Here is a 20751-nt window from a genome sequence, read left to right on the forward strand (position 1 = left end):
TGGATAGCACATTGTATTTTTTTTAATGTTTTAGGTAAAATTTACAAAGATGCTGTAATGAACTTGTCTTATTTTAAAAAGTAGCTTTTCAGTGCAGGAAGAGCTTATATCTGTTGCCTTTCAGTGAGCCTCAAGATGACTTTTTCCCACATCAAAACAAAAAAAAAATAATAATTATCTTTCTAAAGCAGAATAATAGGATAGAAAACGGGACACATTTGTAAAATTACACTTATACATAAGAATTAAAATAATTTTAAAATAAAGTTTTGATTCTTAGATAGTAATTTAATGATAGAACATATTCCTGTCATTAGCTAGATCTGTAAACTTACAGGTGGATATTGCTGGCTGTGAGTTTAAAAGCAGATGATAATATAATTGGGCATTATTTGGGAAGGAATTCTTACTCCCTTTTTCCCTTTTAATACATGTGTAGGGAAAGGGTCCAAACAAATGTAGCAACTGAATAGAAGCACAAAGCTTAATTTCTTTTCTTTTTTTTTTAACTTATAAACCAAAGTTTACATTCTCGTAATCTCTCACTCCACATATCTGAAAAAGCTGCCACCTAGCTTTGTAGTAAAAATTAAAGGCAAAACTTGAGTTCTGAGGCTTGTTTTGACTTCTAGATGCTGAACTAGCATGGAAAACATGAATGTTAAAGAGGTGATGGTTTCCAGCCAAATAAAGCTCAAGTCTCTTTGTTTTTCCTACTGTTGATGGCTTTAAAGTCTGCCATCAACACTGAGCCAACAGCTTGCTCTTGTTCCTTGTCAAAAGATGGACCTGGAACAGGGTCAGATAGATGCATAGTTGGTTTCTAAATGGAGAGACCTTTTTGGCAGCAAGCATACTGATAAAAATAGCTGGAAGTGTGGAGAGAACAAAGACAAATGGAAGAACAAAAGGTAGAAGGGACACCAGAGTTTAAACTGCATTTAAATAGATCCTGGATGTATTCTGTTTCTGAATTTCTATCAAACAGCTTTTTTCTATCGCCATATTCTGCAATGTTTAGGTTTCTTACTCAGGGCAGGCCATTAGACAAAGAGAGTTCTGGCGAAAAACAGTTGTAGGAACATGTACAAGTACAAAGGATAAATGAAAGCAATTATTATTTAATTATATGTCTGAATTAAATGAATTTCCAAGTAATTTAAAATAAAATTAGATATAAGCCAAAGGATAAATGTATTGTAATCAACAAGGTCAGATCATTTGCACTAAGGTTAAGCATTGAGTCTCAGGTGTACGTTTAAATGCAGTTTAAGGAATAGTCAAACATACATACTCCATGTGGCAAAACCAGCATGAGATTCCTGTTCCTAATTAATCAGTCGAGTTCTGTGTCACAGCTTGCTATTCCACAAGTTAAAATGATGCAAAGGTATGTGTGTTCTGGCTGTAAATCTGACTGCTGCTGTTCAAGAATGCAGCAATAATCTGTTAAGCACCTTCTGTGTAGCTTTAACTTGCAAGAGCAAATACTTGGGTGTTTAACTGCTGTTCTACTTTCCTCCTTCTACACAATCATGGTGGCATCTGCTGAAATGGTGTAGGTAATTACTCTTCTAAAAGACTGAGATACGGAACACCTTTCATGAGTGTTTGAGTTTTGAGCCATCAACTATGACTGGAGTAACAGAAAACTGCCTATACTGTAGTCTAGTTCACACAAGCAAAGCGTGATATGTTAACATTATTTTAGAAAATACCTGTCAAACAGCAAGTTAAGTTAAACAGAAATAAAGTTGAGATGTCAGACAGTTACAAAAGTATAGAAATGATGCATTGTTATAATGCATTTTATGTCATGAGATCTGGGATGCAGCCGTTTAGTTTTTCTTTTTCACCTCCTTTTGGTTTTTGGTTTTTTTCCTAAAGGAAGGATCATCTTTTTTTCAATTTTGACTATTTTTTTCACTTACAAACAAATGAATTTTGAGTGTTTTCTTTTTTTCCTTAGCTAATCTGTTTTTCTGCATATTAATTATGCTTCTGCAGTTTCAGTATGTTATTAGTTGGTCTTATAAGACATCCTAGACCTCACTGATCATGTTTTTAGTACTGAACTGAAGCTTTAGGCATTGGTATTAGTTTTCAGCAATGACCAACATAGAATCATAGAATAGTTTGGATTGGAAGGCACATCTAGTTCCAACCCTCTAATTATCTAGTGGATTACTTCCACTAGATCAGATTACCAAGTATTACTCTGCTCTCCATTGCTGGCAAAATCCTGGCAAGAATACTCTTGAACAGACTAATACCCGCTATTGCAGAAGAAATTCTACCTGAAAGCCAATGTGGTTTCAGAGCCCACAGGAGTACCACAGACATGGTATTTGTTCTCAGACAACTGCAAGAGAAGTGCAGGGAACAGAACAAAGGTCTCTTTGCAACCTTTGTGGATCTCACCAAGGCTTTCGATACTGTGAGCAGAAAAGGTCTCTGGCAGATTTTGGAACGTTTAGGATGCCCCCTCAAGTTCCTTAAAATGATCATCTTACTCCATGAGGATCAGCACGGCCAAGTCAGGTATGGCAACATACTTTCTGAGCCCTTTCTAATTACCAACGACGTGAAACAAGGCTGCATTCTTGCACCAACCCTATTCACAGTCTTTTTCAGCATGATGCTCCAAAGGGCCACAGCAGACCTCGATGATCAGGACGGTATCTACATTCGATACCGTACTGATGGAATCCTATTCAATCTAAGGCGACTGAAGGCCCACACCAAGACCTTAAACCATCTTGTCCAGGAGCTGCTTTATGCTGATGATGCCGCCCTTGTTGCCCACACAGAAGCAGCTCTGCAGCGTTTAACATCCTGCTTTGCAGGTGCAGCTGAGCTCTTTGGGCTGGAAGTCAGCTTAAAGAAGACAGAAGTTCTCTATCAACTTGCACCTCAGGAAGTCTTCCTTCATCCCCATATCACCACTGGCCAATCAGAGCTCAAATCAGTCCAGCAGTTTAATTACCTAGGTAGCCTCATCTCCTCGGATGGTAAGATTGACGGAGAGATAGACAACAGGTTAGCAAAGGCATATAGTGCTTTGGAAAGCTTCATAAAAGATTTTGGTGAAAGAAACACCTGAAGAAAAGTACAAAGACCAGTGTTTACAGAGCCATAGTGCTGTCTACTCTTGTATATGGATCTGAATCATGGGTCATTTACCGCCATCTATTAGAACACTTCCGTTAACGCTGCCTCCGTACAATCCTAAACATCCACTGGTCAGATTATGTGACCAATACATCTGTTCTTGAACAAGCAGCAGTCACAAGTATTGAGGCCATGTTGATGAGAACACAGCTGTGTTGGGCAGGGCACGTTGTGCCTGGATGAAGGACCACTGCCTCCAGGATGAAGGACCACTGCCTCCCTAAGATCATGCTCTGTGGTGAACTTGCCACTGGCTGCCGAAAGAGAGGAATCCTGAAGAGAAGATACAAGGACTCCCTGAAACAACAGCTCAGCCTTGACCGTATCAATCAACATAACTGGTCTGCTCTGACCTTCAATCGGGAGGTCTGGAGACACACCATCTATAACGCTGCTGCTTCTTTTGAGAAAGCACGCAGGATCACTCTTGAGAAGAAAAGACAACGCAGAAAGAATCGTGTCTTGTCGATACCACCTAAGGAGTCTTTCTGCTGTGCCTTTTGTAACTGGACTTGTCTATCTTGCATTGGCCTTTTTAGCCACCAACCTGCTTGCAGCAAGTGTGGGTAGAGTCCTTCCCAAATCTTCGTTCGCAAAACCTATCCATGATGACTTCCACTAGACCAGGTTGTTCAGAGCCCTTTGCAGCCTGGCCTTGAACTCTTCCAAAGGCAGGGCACCCACAGCTTTTCTGTGTAATGTGTTCCAGTGCCTCACAGTGAAGGGTTTCTTCCTGATATCTAATCTAAACCTACTCTCAGTTTAAAGCCATTCCCCTTGTCCTGTCAGTACATGCCCCCATTAAAAGTCCCTCTCTAGCTCTCTTGCAGACCCACTTTCAGTGCTGGAAGGCTACTATATGGTCTGCCTGGAGGCTTCTCTTCTCCAGGACAGGAGGAGTCCCAACTCCCTCAGCCTGTCTTCATGGGAGTCTGTCACTTTCTTTCTTTTCTTCTCCTTTTAATTCAACCAAGCCCAACTCCCTTGTCTCTTACCATACCTTCTTCTTCCACCTCAGGTTTAAACTGTCACGGAATGAAAGAATGGGTAAGATTGGAAGGTACCACTAGAGGTAATTTAGAACAACTTTCGTGCTTAAACAGGGTCCCCTAGAGCATGTTACTCAGAATTGTGTCCAATTGGTTCTTGAATGTCTCCAAAGAAGGAGACTCTAAACACTCTCTGGGCAACCTGTTCCAGTGCTCCAAGCCCCAAACTCCACTCCTGGACTCACTTTGTTTTTTAACAAATTGCACATTAAGTGAATTACTCCATAGAGTAAAACAGTAACAGCTGCCATTTCTATCACAGAAATGGTTGTTATCCTTTCAATTCCTAGATGCTCTCAACTGTACCAGAAATATTCTACTCTTCTCTGCTTGCTGTTTTCCCTGTCACCAAAGCAGCCACTGTCCTTCAGCTGCTGTATCTTGTCAGAAGGAAGGTGAAAGCTGCTTATTTCCCCCTTCACCCAGAGCTTTTCCTGACACTGAATTTTTCTTTTTCTTCTCCTCATAAATTGCTTTTCTTCAGACCATCTGGAAGAATTGATTCATTCCTTGTCCTTCTCTTGCCGTAACAAGATTTCTGCCAGAAAAGTCATTCCACATTAGTCTCGTCTTCTGTTCCATCTGTAACCTCTTCCAGACAGGCAACTACAGGCAAAAAGGCCCTTGTCAGCCCAGGGCTGATGTGTTTCATGCTTGGAGCTATATATATATATATATATATATATATTTATGGTTTTGTGTGTACATGTACACATATACACCCACAAGCATATGTAAATATTTGTACAGGTATAAAGGTGGTTCTTCAAGTCAGTCAGTAAAAATGGGTTGTGTGTAGATGGAATTTCCAAGGTCAGGCTGTTTCCTGGAGTTGCTTGGTATGCAGCTGTCTCCATACTTGCCTGCTACCTCCATCCTCCTGCTACCAGAGGATTCCTGCACTGTGAAATTCAGCTCTTTTTGGAAATTTGTGACTAGGTCTCAGTGAGAAAGCTTAGTACCAAAAGTGAGATGCCTGCAGTCGCAGAGTGGTCCTGTCAGGCTCATGAGAGTGAGAGGGTACAATAGCAAGGGTGCAGCTTCCTATAATACCATAGCTTCTAGTGCTAGAATTGGTGGTTAGATCATTAAAATAAAACAGAGTATGCAGATGCTCCTGCAGAGAAAAGTAGGCAAGAAGACAGTCTTTTGGGTTTTGTCAGCTGTAAGTATCATATCTGGCCTTTAAAACCATCAAAACATTCAGATTTCAAATGAAATTCTGGAATTTTTCAAGTCGAGTGTAATTATTTCCTCTTGTCAGAACCAAAAAACATGTAAAAGATACCTGTTTAAAAAAGTAAAATTTCTTAGTTTTATTTTGCTGGCTACTTTTTTTCTGTTTAGGCCCTAAAATTAGAGCCATTGAGAAATACAGACTGACTATTTTGAAGTTATTCTTCTTGTTGAAACCCTATGAACTGGTTGAGTCTCTTGCACAAGAACATATGAGAGATTGATCCTCATGCATAACAGCTTGTTAAACATTTTTTTCTATATGTATATCTTGTTCTACTGGTTTTAATATATAAGGGGATAATACCTAACAACCAATTCTGGCTCAAATGTTTGTATTGTATGTTCATTACAAGCAAAGTTACTTAGATACGTATTTTTATCAAGTGAAGTAACAATGGTTGGCTTGTGAGATATTTTTGGCAAACCAAAATCAAAACTGCAGTTTTGGAGAAAACAAAATCAGTTTCATTCTAAATCAGAACTAAATTGGTGATTGAGATAGTAAACTTTCCTGGTACATCTGTATACTTACTACACATTTATTAACTATTTATAAACATGTTTGCATGATTCAAAGATTTTATAAGAAACTACTGGGTGTTGGGAAATGGTATTGCATGAAGTTAAACTCACATTAGGATAAACACAAGGATGAAATTATTTATATTCTGGAAGCATCTTTTCCCAAGGGAAGTATTTCTTGGGTTTTGTTTTGGTTTTTGTTTGTTGGTCCCTCCTCTCTCCCTCCAAATCTTGCTAACCTTTTCAAATCCTTCTCATAAAAAACGAAATTTAATTCTACTACCTGCAGACTAGTAATGAGTTGCTATCTTCATTCTTCTTCCTGTTCTCATAGGCACCTGTAAAAATTAGACCACTGTTCTTTTAACTGCAATTCAGTTATAGGTTCTAGTTATATCCTGTGTAAATAAAAATCAAGTTTTTATTAAAAAGCAAGTATTTTAAACTATACTTAAATATTAAACTATACTTAAATCTTAAACAAGATTTTTAAAAGGCCTCTCTTAAAAGAAAAGCAAAGAAATAAAAGTCTCATTAACTCCCCAATGAGTAAAAAAGAGTGAATTACAATGATATGCATACTCCAGAGGGCTTCTATATTTGAGATGATGGGCATGTAAGCTATATTTTTGAAATATATAAACTTACATAATTAATAGATATAATTTTTTGCACATTTGTTGTTTAATCTACTTTTTTTTTTCTTCTTTAGAGTCTGGATCTTTATGTGTTTTTATTTTTATAAATGAAGGCCTGTGCGCCTCATAACTTAGGTTTTAGTTTTTCTGATTTTTCCCTAAATAAATTTCTTTCCAAATACTTTTTCCCCCCCAAAATCACATGAGATAAAACAGAATTGTCAGTTCTTTATCATCTCACATTTATATAATGATTTCTTCTTCAGTGAAATATAAAAATCTGTTGAAGAGTACTGACATCACTTAGTCACTTAAAGAACAAAATAAAATTTATTAATTTATTCCGCATTGGATAAAATCTAAATGATAGAAATTTCTATGTCTTAAAGGCATTCAGGAGTCAGCAGGCATTTCAAGAACACGTGCTAAGAAACATAAGGTTATACACAACTGCATGTACATTACTATACTGACTGTACACTGCACTGCTACATGTTGTTTCCTGATGCATTTTTGCTTTGTCCTTCCTGTTCCCCAAGGCTTGCTGTAGGTATTTGTCTGTAGAAATGAACTACATGGCTATGTGATGCAATGTATTATCACACAGCATTTCAAAGGTGCAATATGTCATCCATTTTAGCCAATAAATCCTATCCAAATGAAGCAGGAAAATCCAGGCAAGCTGGGTAATTTTCTAGAGTATTCATGGAAATGGTAGCTGTTACGGTTCACTGACTATCTAAGGTGCTTTGGCACATGTATCACTTTAAGTTATTCAGAACATAATAACCAAAACCCAGTGAAGTGGCCTGATCCTGTCAATTCCTTTTCATGTATGGCAGTCAGCTTTTTCACATAAACCTTGACTGCATCTCTGATGTGAATAAGATTGCCTTGCTGAAAAAATTAGAGGAATAAAGTGAAAACTGATAAGAGGTAAATGTTTTAAACTCTGGTAACTGAAAGATAATGATTTATGTCTTTATCAATAAATATCTGGCACTTTTATAGAGCAACAGAAATGCTAAATATGTTACTTAATTACTTTCAGTGCAAACTTCTGTTTCAACAGACACAAATAAATAAAAACATTTCTAACTTTGTATCTGTGGCTGTTTTCAAACATTAATTTTTAAAATCCTACTTAGAAATTAAAGATCATATATACAGTAATGCACACGCAAATAATTACTGTGGCTTTATCTTAAACTTAATACAGAATTCTTTCTTTTGCAAATCCTGCTAAATCATTAATCTTGATACTTTCAGTGACATAGACATGCATTTTGTTGAAATACAAAAGAAACTATGAATAGTAGTAAAGGTCTATAATACTCAGTATTATACAGGTCCTACTTCTTTTGCTGAAGCAGAATCACAGAATATGCTCAGTTGGAAGGGACCCACAAGGATCATTGTGTTCACCTCCTATTAATGTCAAACATTTTGTGTATATGTATGCTCCTATGCCTAGCCAACAATGCTGAAATCAAAAAGATCATGAGAAATATAACATTTCTTCAGCTTAAATGTTATTATATTGTTATTATTATGTTACTAATAGGCAATCCCTAAAATAAAACATCTAGTTTCTTTAAAAAAAGCTTTCTTAATATGGAGAGTAATTAATAGGTTCTGTGTGACAATGAAAAGTAAAGCCTGTTTAACGAGGTTTCCTTTTACTTGATTGAATTGATGTTTAGCCTACCAGAATTAAAAAAAGAAAAAAAGAGTCCTATATCTTTGCTACAAGGAACATCCTTACAATATTGTACCAGCTACAGGCAGAAAATAAAAGACGCTACAATAATATTTTCTTACTGGGGGTGACCTCTAGTGTGAAACAAAGGCATTTAGCATTCTTTTAGGTTTGCAATGACAGCTTTTTGCCAGTTACGCTGGATTTCTGAAGTTCTGTCAGTGTGTAGAGCACTAAGGTACTTTGTCATTAAAAACACAACCCCGGCCCCTACCCTGGAGTAATGCTGTCTTCTCAGTCCACTGTTTCCTTGAAATATCTGTTTGCTTGTATTTTCTTTAAAAAGTCCAATAGCTTTTCTAGCCCAAACACTGTAATTCAGATTCTGTCCTATTACTTATGGCACCAGTGAAGCTATTATTTATACTTGTAGTTAGCTCTCCATACGTTCATTTCTTCTCTACAATACAACTTCATGAAAACATTTACGAAAGATAAAACCCATGAAAACTTTGTTTTAAATAATTTACAGAGAAAAATGTATTAAAATGAAAATTAAATTTATCAAATGAAAATCTGAAAAATTGGAGTACTAGTTTCTAAAAAAATTAATTATGTGGTAGTATTGTAGGCTTTTCCATTGCTTTAGTTTCTCTAATGTATGAGCATGGCTTGCTGTAGTTCTCCCTTGCTGTATAAACTAAATGCCATGCCACATTTGTGTTTCAAAGCCTTATTCTTCATTTTCATAGTACAACAACTTCCAATAACTTCCTCGCCTGGGAATCCATAGGGGCACAAGGATGAATAATAAATTTAATTTCAAAGCTGTAACTTCAGACTCATATTTTGGTCATTGTTGATGACCAAAGGAAAGAAGTTTCCAGAGAAGTTGAGATGCAGTAGTCTGTTACTCAAAACCTTAGAAAAAGGGCTGCCTGGAAGCTGCCTGGCTTACAAGATTCAGCACAAAATGCCATCTCCTTTGCTACCTGGGTTGAAAGGCCAGGATTGTACTTCAAGGTCTTATATAAATTGTATAACCTGTTTACTTCTGTACTTTCACCTGCTTTTTCTATTCTGTCTTTGTTCAACACAAGAAAAAGACTTGCAAACTTGTCTCAATGTGCTTCTCCCCCTCTGCTCTAATAACTCCTTCCATACTGCCATATGGTCTTCATCCCACTTCCTTGCAGCAGTCTGACAACCCTTTGCACTCTTCTTTTAGAATGACTCGTGAAAATACACAACTTGAGAAAAGAAAATGATAAATGTTGGCCTACTTATCCAGTGAATAGATGCATGTCTATATACATAAAACACTTATGAGTCATGAAGCTAACAAGATGTGTTCTTAGCTTTTACCCTTTCTTTCCAATGATTTCATCAATTCACTCTTTTCCCTCCCACTCCCTTATGTATGTACTGTCTAATTAGACTAATATTTTTGATTCAGGGTCATCTTTTTATATGTTTATGAAGTGCTCTACGTATCACACTTACATATACACTTACATTGTCTGATATGTGGTTATGAAGCATATTTGAAATGTAAATATGTTTACTTGAGATCCTTCTGTATTATTAAAGATTCTTTTGTTTTAAGTGATGTGAATTAGGTGATAAAAGTGAATGATTAGAATAATTTCACTTTGTCTCTTCAGAAGAAGAAAGTTTTGATTCATCTACATTCCAATGTCAAAAATGTATGTTACATAAACCCCCCATATTTTCTACTCCTCTTAATTAACACTGAGATGTAGTTGTGCATTTGGATGTATTATTTACCTCGTGAGACAAGAAAGGGTCATACTAATAGTTCGGAAGTATGTTGGATAGCTTGAGCTGTTACTGACTGAAATGTGTGGAAAGTCTGTCTCCCACTGATTTCTGTAGGTGTTCAGTCAAATTCTGTGTGTTCCTCTAACTTCATACTTCAGCTTTCAGCAGTTTGACAAAATTTCAGAGCTGCAAAGCCTTTCCAAAGTCTAATGTGGTTCTTATGGACTTGAATTTTAAGTATCCCTGCTTGTTTGCCATGGGAGACTTTAATCTTATGTTTACAAGGGAATGGGTGAATGGACAGACGTTCCTGTCTCTCTTCGCCAGTCTCATTGTAGTCAACATATTTTTGGATGCTTCTAAGCTTCCTGTGTGCCTGAATCTTCGATAACATCTCCTGAGTTTGTTCTAAATGTCTGAGAGCATGCCAGTGGAAGTTTTATGTGGATGTCAGATCAACAATCAGGGATGAAAATCCAACTTCGAGCTGGAGGCTCGCTAGAGTTATAGTTGGACCTAAATGAAGAAACCTCTTCATCTGGTTTTCTCAATTTCAATAATAACGAATCCAATGTTCAGTAGGAATTTATACACAGGGCCTGCCACCGCTACTGAACTAAGTGGAAGAGTACCCACATAGAAAAAGAAGCCCTGGCTGTGCTACTCTGTTTTCAGCAGAAGAAAAACATGAATGTTAATAAATTTGTATAAGAGAAGAGTAATCTAAATCCAGGATAAATGCAGGAAGAACAGCAGACAAATAATGCCAGAGTAATTAAAGTAAGAGCCAAAGGGTACAGAAGCAGTAAAGCAGAAGTATAAGACAATATCAGCTCATCCTTTTATATGTTCATATTTCAAAACCTCTTGAGGATCAAGGTGTAGTGGGAAAAGGTACACAAAAAAACCCCACTGAAACCTAGCAAAAGGCATACATCATAGCAGACACTTTGGGTATTGAGGTCTTGGAAACAATGCTTCCTGCTTCCTCTCCCAAAAGCTAACAGAACTTTTTCTCAGAGAGAACTAGTTTTATTATCAGCCCAGCAAGGGTCTGTTGTCAGTGACTGACCAGGTTTCCACCTCCAGATTTCTTCTATAACCCTGTTTAACAACTGGGAAATTGAAGGTGGGTGCTTGTAATGAAAATTCAGTAGGACTCAGGAAAGCTGAATATCCACCAGTGGGTCTTCTGTAGAATAGAATAGCTATCACTGCATTTGGCAGCTAAATTTTCAGCAAAATATTTTTATATTTACCATACATTTACAATATTTTTATTTTATCATAGCAGACAGATCTTATTACATTGGCATGCAGAACTATTATTCCAAAGGGGTATTATAAGAGTATGTTACATAAGTGTATGGTTTTGTCATCAAATGTAGTATCACAGGCATTGAAAATATCTCTTACTTAGAAATTTGGAGTAAAAAATCTAAGTTGCCTTTCTTGTTCTTCTGCATCTTCTTTTCTTCCACTAATTTTGTAGCTATTGTTACCTCCCACTTCGCATAGATAAAGATGGGAGTGAGAGTGGGCCAAGAAAGGAATCGTGGCTTTCTCAGATTCACCTAGTCGATAGAATTGAACATACCGATTCAAGATTCCTTTCTGTTCTTTTAGTAGCAAGTAGTGAAGCATATAATTGAGGTAAAATTTTATTGTATCAAAAACTTAAGATTAAAGAAAACCAAACATACAAGATCTAGAACACTCAGATAACGATCTTTTGCAACCTGTACGTTTGCACAAAGACCAGAGCTGTGTGCCCAGGAGTATGATTACCCCCTTTTCTACATGTGTGTAAAGCCATTTAAGCAACTGTTTCTGATCTTTTGCATCTGTAGCTTGTTCAGTGGTCACAGTGTCTTTCCAAAGACAAAGATCTGAGCAAACCCTCCTTGAATTCAGTACAGGCTTTGCCACTGATTAGAGGAGTGCTTTCCTAAATGAACATAAAAATGGAACTAATCTCTCTCCTCGTAGGTCATTTGGGCAGGTCAGTCTTAGAGCATGCTAGTGGGACAGTGTGCTGAAGGCTTGCACTGTTTCATGTTTCACTGTAGCAGTTCTGTGAACAAGTCAATGAGTTCGGTCTCTGGGGCATTCGGTATAATATCTTTCAAGATAACTAAATTCACTTTATAAGTGAATTTCACTTTACAAGTGAATTTATAGCTGGAATTTTAATATCTTCAGCCCATCACCAATTGCTTTCTTCATCAAACTGTAGATAGGAATCTGCTCTTTCTGCACAACAGAAGGGGATATATATATATATATTTTTTAAACAGTTTGGAATGATTTTTCTTCCTTCCTGCTGGCTTCTCTAAGGTCACCAGACAGAAGGTTTGAAAATTATGGGTAAAAGGGGGAAAACATTTAGTGTTGGTGAATGCGCTGAAACCCCCTCTAGGTCATGCTTGAATAAATAGAATCTAACCTTGGCAAGTAAAGGAACAAAAACATGACAGCTGCATTAAAACTCAAGACCCAGTAGGACGACTAAGAGACTTTTGATGTTTAATGTTTTTATGATTCTCCAGTGTCTAATTAACAGGAATAACGTGCAGAATTAAAAGAGCAAAGGTCTGCATCTTTGTGTCAGTTTGGTGATCTGTTCTCCCCAGCTTTATCACTGTGGATTTTTATCAGACATATCCTATAGTGCTCTTAGCACTTATCACACACATGGAGTTTAATCTTCATTTTACTCTTGCACTTCTCCTGCACTACCTTGCCATCTGGAAGCTTGAAACAAAGGCTCTGGAAGACCTTTTTTGAGAAACTGAATGTCTCAAGAAATGGTAATTTCTGAGATTTTCTAAAGAAAGCACTAAGAAGCAGGTCACATCTCTAAACATATGCAACCTGTCTTTTCATATCTTTGCAATCCTTGTCTTTTCTAGAGCTGGTATTTCTAAATGTAGCTATGACAAGTAAAAAAAGGAAGAGAGGTAGTGATTTAGATGATACTTAGTGATTTAGGAGACCAAAGAAGAGAGATGATTGTAACAGGTTAATAAGCAACATTATGGCAGACTAAATGATGTACAATTGGAAGAATAATTTCTTATTCTAATGCACTTTCTTTACATAAAAATAACTGAGGAAAATAAAGATCAAACGTGGATTTGGGGCTGCAATATGTCAGTACTCAAAAGTAACAACAGGTACTAGATATTTAATTCCTTTCAGTATTTATAATTCTTATTGACTTGCATGATACAAAGAAAATCTGCATTATAACTGTCTCATATTTGAGGTAATAGGAAAGCCCTTTAGCCATGGAATTAGAGCAAAGAGAAGCTGGTTAGATGAATATAAATACATGTACAAAAAATTTCCTTTACTAGGAAAGCTGAGATGCTTTATATCTTAGAGAGAAGCAGGGAGCAGAGCATTTTAGTGCCTCAGAGCACTAAAGAGAATGCCTCAGAGAATGTCACAAGAGAAGAAATCATATCCATGGTAGTTGATTGTCAGTAAAGGTCTATTTTTTTTCTGTAAGAAGTAGACTTCAGAGAAACAAAAAAGAAGAAAAAGAGTCTTGAAGCAATTAGATACATCTCTAGGTTTGAAACAGACTAAGTAGACTCTGTTGCAATATGAATGGTCAACAAATTACTGAAATATAGTCATCTGCATTAGCACTTAATGATAATGCATATGCTTCACTGACATACAACAGATCCAGGACCAATAGAAGAACCTTTTTCTTTTTTACCTGTTCTGCCTCTCATAGCAAAAGTGAGCTTCTATCAAAAATGTTACTGAATAGATATAAGGAAATGAAGAGATTATTGGTCAAAGACTGGATGGGATCAGAATCAAGAGACAGCTATTTGATATGCATGAAATCATTAGAAAGAAATACCTTCTCAACCAGTGTTTGGCTCAGTAAAGTGAGGAATGGGTTAGGGCTATGATTGCCAAAAATGTTGTAGAAGTGAACATTTTTTTTCAGATGACCAAGGCTATGGCTTCCTTTAGCTTGTTCCTTTATTAACACAACAGGTGGATGGATGTTTACAAAAGCACAGAAAAGGGTCTGTTTAAGGAAAAGAAATTTAAAATTGTTGCTTTGAATGAAGTTTCGTTATTGTTCTTCCTTTCATAGGGTTCTGAGCCAATATTTCCTTGTCCGCTTGAAAATAATTTTTCAAATATTTTTAACTATCTGTGACACTACTGTGTTTTTAAATATGTCATCATCCAAAGGCATTACTAACAGTAGTTCAATATTCATGGCTATTGGTAATTTCTCCTGTTGTTCTCCACCAGCCATAATGTGTTGGTCCCATTTTCTTTAACCTGGGCTAGGCACTGGCCACTTGCCCTTCTGTTTCTGCATGATCTTCCCACATGATTGTTCATTTATTCAGAGTCCAAAAGATTTCCTGAAGAGATGAAGTCTTTGTGAAGATTTCTGAGACAGTGAAATTGAGAAATTCATTATGTGTTTGACTCAGGAAAAACATGACCAAGATGAAAGCTTTCCAGTCACTGTATTTCATTTCAGTGAGGACATTTGCAGCAGAATAAGTTACTCCACATTTCCGCAATGGCTTCATCTGTCTGTTTTCCAATATACATGTTTAAATAGGATTTAAACTTTGATTGCTTGGAATAGGTGAGTTTAGTAAGTAGAATTCTTCACATCTGACAAATATGTTTGTCATTTTTGAACTGAATTATTTGTGACTTTATTTGCCCTTGGTTTGCTAGTTTTCTTGATTAAAAATCACAAAGACTGTAACTTTAGTGTGAGAAAAACAAATAGATAATAATGCTATATTTTTGATATCTGATAGCCATTGAAAGAAACTTGATTGTTCATCACATCAGAGGCAGTTCTTGCATTATTACATTAAACATAAGTGAGATATGTGCCAACAAAATGCAGCTAATTCTACACTACTGTCTGGATTTCATCACTGTTTTTGTTTCAAGTGTTGATGCACTCCCAGTGCTTCCATTTTTGTTGTACTTTTGGTAGTTGGTGATGGATGGAGCAGAATCCCATTAGTTAACAGAGTGAACAGACGTGCCTCACAATTTTAAGAGTGAGAAGTCATTTAAAGGTGCTTGGTTTTCAACACCACAAAAGGCAGCTAATCTTCAGAATTTTTCAGGAAACACTTAGTACTCATGTTTAAGCACAGACTGCATACTGTAAATTGTTAGAGAATACATAAGATGTACATATATAGCTTAATGTTCTGGGAGCTTTACAGTTCTTTCAGTGAGTAAAACTATTTTAAGCAATACAATAAAAATACTAGCCTGAGAAAGCTCCCAATGAAATTCATGTTAAATTTATTTATGAAGTGTATGGAAACCATATGTTCTGCTTTTTCTTGTAAAAATGGCAAGAAAGGAGTGTAACTTTTTTTTATTTCAGATGTTAAAAATTCATGACTCAACTGGCTTTTCATATTGTCTCCCAACAAGCCTTCAGAAATCCATTTTTGTTTCTGCACCTCAAAGACCAGTTGGCTGATAGACAGAGACACTTGTGAAAGCTACAGATAAATTAACAGCAGAGAACGTGCCTGAGGATCATGATTGACTGCTCTTGAAATCCTTCTGAAGCCTGAATTATTTGTATTAAGATAGGCCAACACTCAGACCTCTATGAGTCAATTCTTTGTAACAGTTGCCAATATTTTTATACCTGAGAGAGCAGCTTTATTCTTTATTATTGCTCAGGAATCAATACTCCCATTGCCCTCACAAAATGCTATACAAGCATTATTGGCATTTCACTTGGCAGTGAAGAGTATCAACATCAATCTCACCAACTGCACACTTCGCTAACCTTGTTCCACTTTTCCAGCACAAATTTGTATTCAGTCTGCACTGTATTCTCCTGCTCAGTTTAAGTGGGAATCCTTAGTGAAGCCCTGATGAAGCCCTGACACCTTCTGAGATGAGGAAATGGAAAGACAGCATATAACCATGGAAAAAAACACTTTTCTTTTTGTGTGAGATGGGGAAGCTCTGACTACAACTAATGTGTTTTAAAAAAAATCACAAAAAAACAATCCCCCAAAAAACCAACAAGAAAGGCCAGAAAACATTGCTACTTATAGACTTTCTGAAAAGAGTACCTTGGATAGGCATCTGAGGGTCATGGTTGATATCAAGTTGAATATGAGTCAGTAGTGCCCTGGCAGCCAGGAGGGCCAATTGTGTCCTGGGGGGCATCAGGCAAAGCATCACCAGCTGGTCAAGGCAGGGGGTTGTCCTGCTCTGCTCTGCACAGGTGAGGCTTCACCTTGAATATTGTGTGCAGTTTTGGGCACCAAAATGTAAGAAAGATATTAAGCTCTTAGAGAGCATCCAAAGGAGGGCAACAAAGATGGTGAAGGGCCTTGAGGGGAAGCCGTATGAAGAGCGGTTGAGGTCACCTGGAGTGTTCAGCCTGGAGAAGAGGAGACTGAGGGGAGATTTCATTGCAGTTACAACTTCCTTGTGAAGGGGAGAGATAGGCACTGATCTTTTCTCTGTGGTGACCAGTGACAGGACCTGAGGCAATGGCCTGAAGTGTCAGGAGAGGTTTAGGTTGGATATTAGAGAAAGGTTCTTCATCCAGAGGGTGGTTGGGTAGTGGAACAAGCTTCCCAGAGAAGATGTCACAACACTAAGCCTGACAGAGTTCAAGAAGCATTTGGACAATACTCTCAGGCACATGGTGTGACTCTTGGGGATGGTCCTGTGCAGGGCTTAGAGCCGGACTGGATGATCCTTGTTGGTCCCTTCCAACTCAGCATATTCTGTGATCCTGTCATTCAGAGAAAAATCTAGATCTAGACAGCAGCTGGATCCAAATATTTGCCATGGAGTATAGGATAGTTTTTCAGTGCTTATGAAATACTTTTGAAATAACAGCTCCTAATTCACAAATAGTCCAACACGTTGCAGATATGTGATATATTGCCAAACAAACAATAACACTATACATGAGAGCAAAAGAAAGGCTCTTTGGAACAGCAGCCATATTTTGCTCTAATAGTGTACGGCTGCACCAGTTTGATATGCTAGTTCAGTCTCAAAGATTTGCATTCAACATGTAAATTCAGCTTTAAACATGCAATTTCTAGACATAATCTAAAATAGAATTGTTCAAAGCATCCCATCTCCTACAGATCTTTGTGTCACTACAGATTAAAATAGAAGGCAGTTTGTTCAAATAACACCAGAATAATGTCAGTTAGAGTATCATTAATAAGATAATAAACTCTTCAGTGTATCTGTTTTAAATCAACAACAACAACATGCTCTTATTCTGCTTGCTTCTCACTTTTTGGTTTTGAATCTGTGTATGTTTCCCTATCTTTTATGATTACTGCTCAACTTATCCTCAGGCAAGCGACCAATTAAAAAAAAACAAAAACCCGTAGCAAATAATTTTGGTGCAGGAGGATTATTTAAACAGTATAGATTTGTGGGTGAGTGGGTGTGAAGACATGACACATTGTGCTTGTGTATCCATGTTAATAACATTGAGGAATTTTCAGATTGCATTTGATTTGGTAAGAGGCACGGCTGTGAATTTCTCACCAGGAGTGGGATACGTTTAACTCCTCATGTGTTGCTGGTTATAGTATACTAATAGTGGCAAGTGCCAAGGACAGAATACCTTTCCAGTCCTGTTGTTCCATCTAGTCCCATCTGATTATATATTTATCTTTAAAGTGTATCAATTGAGCATTGATAGTCCATTTAAATCTAAACTTGCTTTTTTACTGAGTTTTGATTTAGTTTTGCTTTAGTCTGCATTCAGACATCCTTTGTGGCAAGAAATCCTTCTTAACTACATAAAAAATTACTGTGTTCCATTAGGTAATTTCTTGTTGCTCATATGGAGGAGAAACTGGGTAAACTGAGATCTATGCTGTACCACTCCTAAGACAGTTGTTCTTAAAAAGTGAGCCAGGGATAATTGTTGTCTGTGACAGGAATAATTTAGTAGGATGCAGAAAGGGAGATGAATAACTGTCAGAGGCAGGAAAGTCGCCCTCTAATACCATTCACTTAAACAGTTAAGAGGTACTGTCACAGTTCAAGTAAACAATAAGGAGGATGGGGAAGGGAGAGGAACTATAAACACCTGTCAGTATAACTCAAGCACAAAACCAACAAACAAGGGACAAAGAAAATATCAGACTAAAATTTCTTGTGTACATCTGGCAGACCACTGATCTTCCATCACTTTGAATTGCATTATTATTTTAATTATTATTGTTATTTAAAAACCAATGCTTGATATGGAAATAATATTTTTCACAGACAAAGCAAATAAATATTAGAGTTGGCAACATAGTAACTGTTATTGCTAACATTCTCAATTTCCTCTAAGGATCTGTACTACTTGTAGCAGTGTCTTGCATGTTTTGGAGGTAGATTCTATCATTGCTCTCAAGCTGTTCGTATCTCAATCCATAGAGCTGATAAAGGAAATGTGATACAAGCCATGCTTTTTTTTTTTTAATTTATAGAAACTTGATATAGCTTTTAATCTCACTCTGAGGTCTTTTTTCTTTCTCCTTTTCTATAGCTCAGGTACCTGTAATACTCATTCAGATTAATTGTGGATGTGGGCAGGCAAACTATTCATCACCTTAGATGAAGCCACAATGCCCCACACATTGTGGTGTTAGTTTCTAGGACTCAAGGTACTGTTTTGTTTTCAACATATCTGTACAGTGGCTGTAAAATGTCAGTCTTGATATAAACCCATAAATCTCTCTCATATCTATTTCCCAGCAACATAAAGAGCCATGACATTGCTCCGGATGCTTCATTGCTTGAAACTTTGATACCAGTATTAGTCTTCTCATAGACAGAATCCTGTTTTACAGAGTTATGAAAACTTCTCTCTCTGAATTACTTTCTACCTAAGGTGCTTTAATTCTGCAAGATTCCAGAACGAAACTTCCAAAGAATAAAGCAATGTACACACCTACCAGTAATAGAAGTGTAAAAAGAACACCACCACTATCAATCTAAACAAAAGCACGTGGATGTTTATGTATATATTTGAGTTCACAAATATGGTAAATCCTACAAGTGTGGAAAAGCAACAAGATGTTCCCATATAACCTGTTTGAAGTTGTTGGGGCTACAGATCAATGATGAAAGCTGGGATATTTACTGAGATGTGAGATTTTAAAATTCATGGTTTGGAACTCTAAGTAATAAATTCGTGAAACAGACCACGTCATAGTTTGAAATTGGCTCCCCTTGAGAGTTCGAGGGGCTCAGAGGTGATTTGGTGCCAGGGCAGTGTTCCCTGGAGAGCCAATCACTGTCCATGTTGTTTGCTTCTGCTCAAAAATCATATATCACAGCACCGGAAATGGTTGGCATTGCAGTCTTGGTTGTTATTTGCTGCTGGTGTCTGCTGGGTGTAGGTGGACAAGGCCAGGGGGTGGCTGGGCTCCCTCTCTTCCCCTCCAGGGGGGAGAGTTAGAGTTAGAGTCAGCATTTGGAGTGTGTGCTGTGAAGGAAGAGATTCACAGCACCTGAGGTAAGAGGGAGGAGGCCAGGCCTTCTTTCCCCCCCTGCAGCTGCGGGACGCTTGGGACAGTGCACAACTGAACCGAGCTGCCTGTGGCCAAGGCTAGGGGGCTTTTTCCCCCCCACTGCATTTAGGCTGGTGGGGGGTGGATTTTGAGGCTCAGCACTTGAGCAGAGCCAAGTGGACAGGCTGATAAAATCAGCTCGGTGCCTGGGAGAAGAATCCCAGGCGAAACTGGAGAGGGGCCAAGAGAGGCTCGGGAGCTGCCTGCCGAAGCTGACCGGGGGCAGCCAAAAACTGACTTAGAGGAATGAAGATTCCAGGACGCGTATGCTTGATAAGCTACACTGCAGCAGCCTACGAACCGAGGTGGGACACTGAGAGGGAGGAATCACCAGCAGCAGGAGAACAAGGACTCAAAGCTATCTTCTCGGACTTCGTGAGGAGGAGAGACTACAACAAACAACTGCTGGACTTGGTGAGGAGGGAGTGTTCAGGAGCCCAGAACACTCCCACAGCAAAAGACTGTGTTACACATCAACCTTAAAGGCTGCTCCTGGACTAAAGTTAAAGGAGGGGCCTGAAAGGACTGACTGATAGTAATGTAATATATATATATGTATATATAATTGCCTTTAGTTTGTATAGTATTTATTTTTGTAAATAAAAGTATATACATCCCCCTTCCCCCACAGAAGCCTCTGGCCTGAAAGTTTCTCTCCGATGTTAGGATAAATTGTTGAGAAGGGGTGGGGGAAGCCTAAAAATTGGATTTAGATTTCTAATGTGGTTCAAACTGCCACATCACGCAAAATGGAAAGGTTGACAAGAAGACTGCTTTTTTTGCAATCTTTCATGGGGCCACTGCTGAATGAATTGGGGTTTTTTGTTTTTGTTTTTTTTTCTTGTATGTTATGCTGGCACATATTTGGTACCTTGTATTGGTAATACTGCCATTTCTTTGGAAAAAAAAGTTCTTATTGCCATAATGATATATTGAGTAACCTTCAGCAATTGGTTCCAGCTGCAGTCTATTCTTTTCTCAAACTGTATTTCACATTCTATTTGATGTTAGAAATTTCCACAGTAATCAGAATAAAGAGTCTTACAAAATGCTGATGT

The 20751-nt window shown here is 37.6% G+C and overlaps 1 protein-coding gene across 1 annotated transcript in view; it reads left to right on the top strand.

The window, feature by feature from the left end:
* Nucleotides 1-2323: 2323 nt before the first annotated feature.
* The window catches only part of LOC127477307 (uncharacterized), a 54517-nt gene continuing 36089 nt past the window's right edge, over nucleotides 2324-20751 (top strand). The window contains exon 1 of the mRNA XM_051801502.1: nucleotides 2324-2846. Coding sequence (XP_051657462.1) covers nucleotides 2342-2846 — 505 coding nt within the window. The 5' untranslated portion in view covers nucleotides 2324-2341. The remainder of the gene's footprint in view (nucleotides 2847-20751) is intronic.

The sequence above is a fragment of the Manacus candei genome, unplaced genomic scaffold (genome assembly GCF_025592945.1).
Source record: "Manacus candei isolate 608988 ecotype Guabito, Panama unplaced genomic scaffold, ASM2559294v1 h1tg000051l, whole genome shotgun sequence".
In the NCBI taxonomy this organism is placed as follows: Eukaryota; Metazoa; Chordata; class Aves; order Passeriformes; family Pipridae; genus Manacus; species Manacus candei.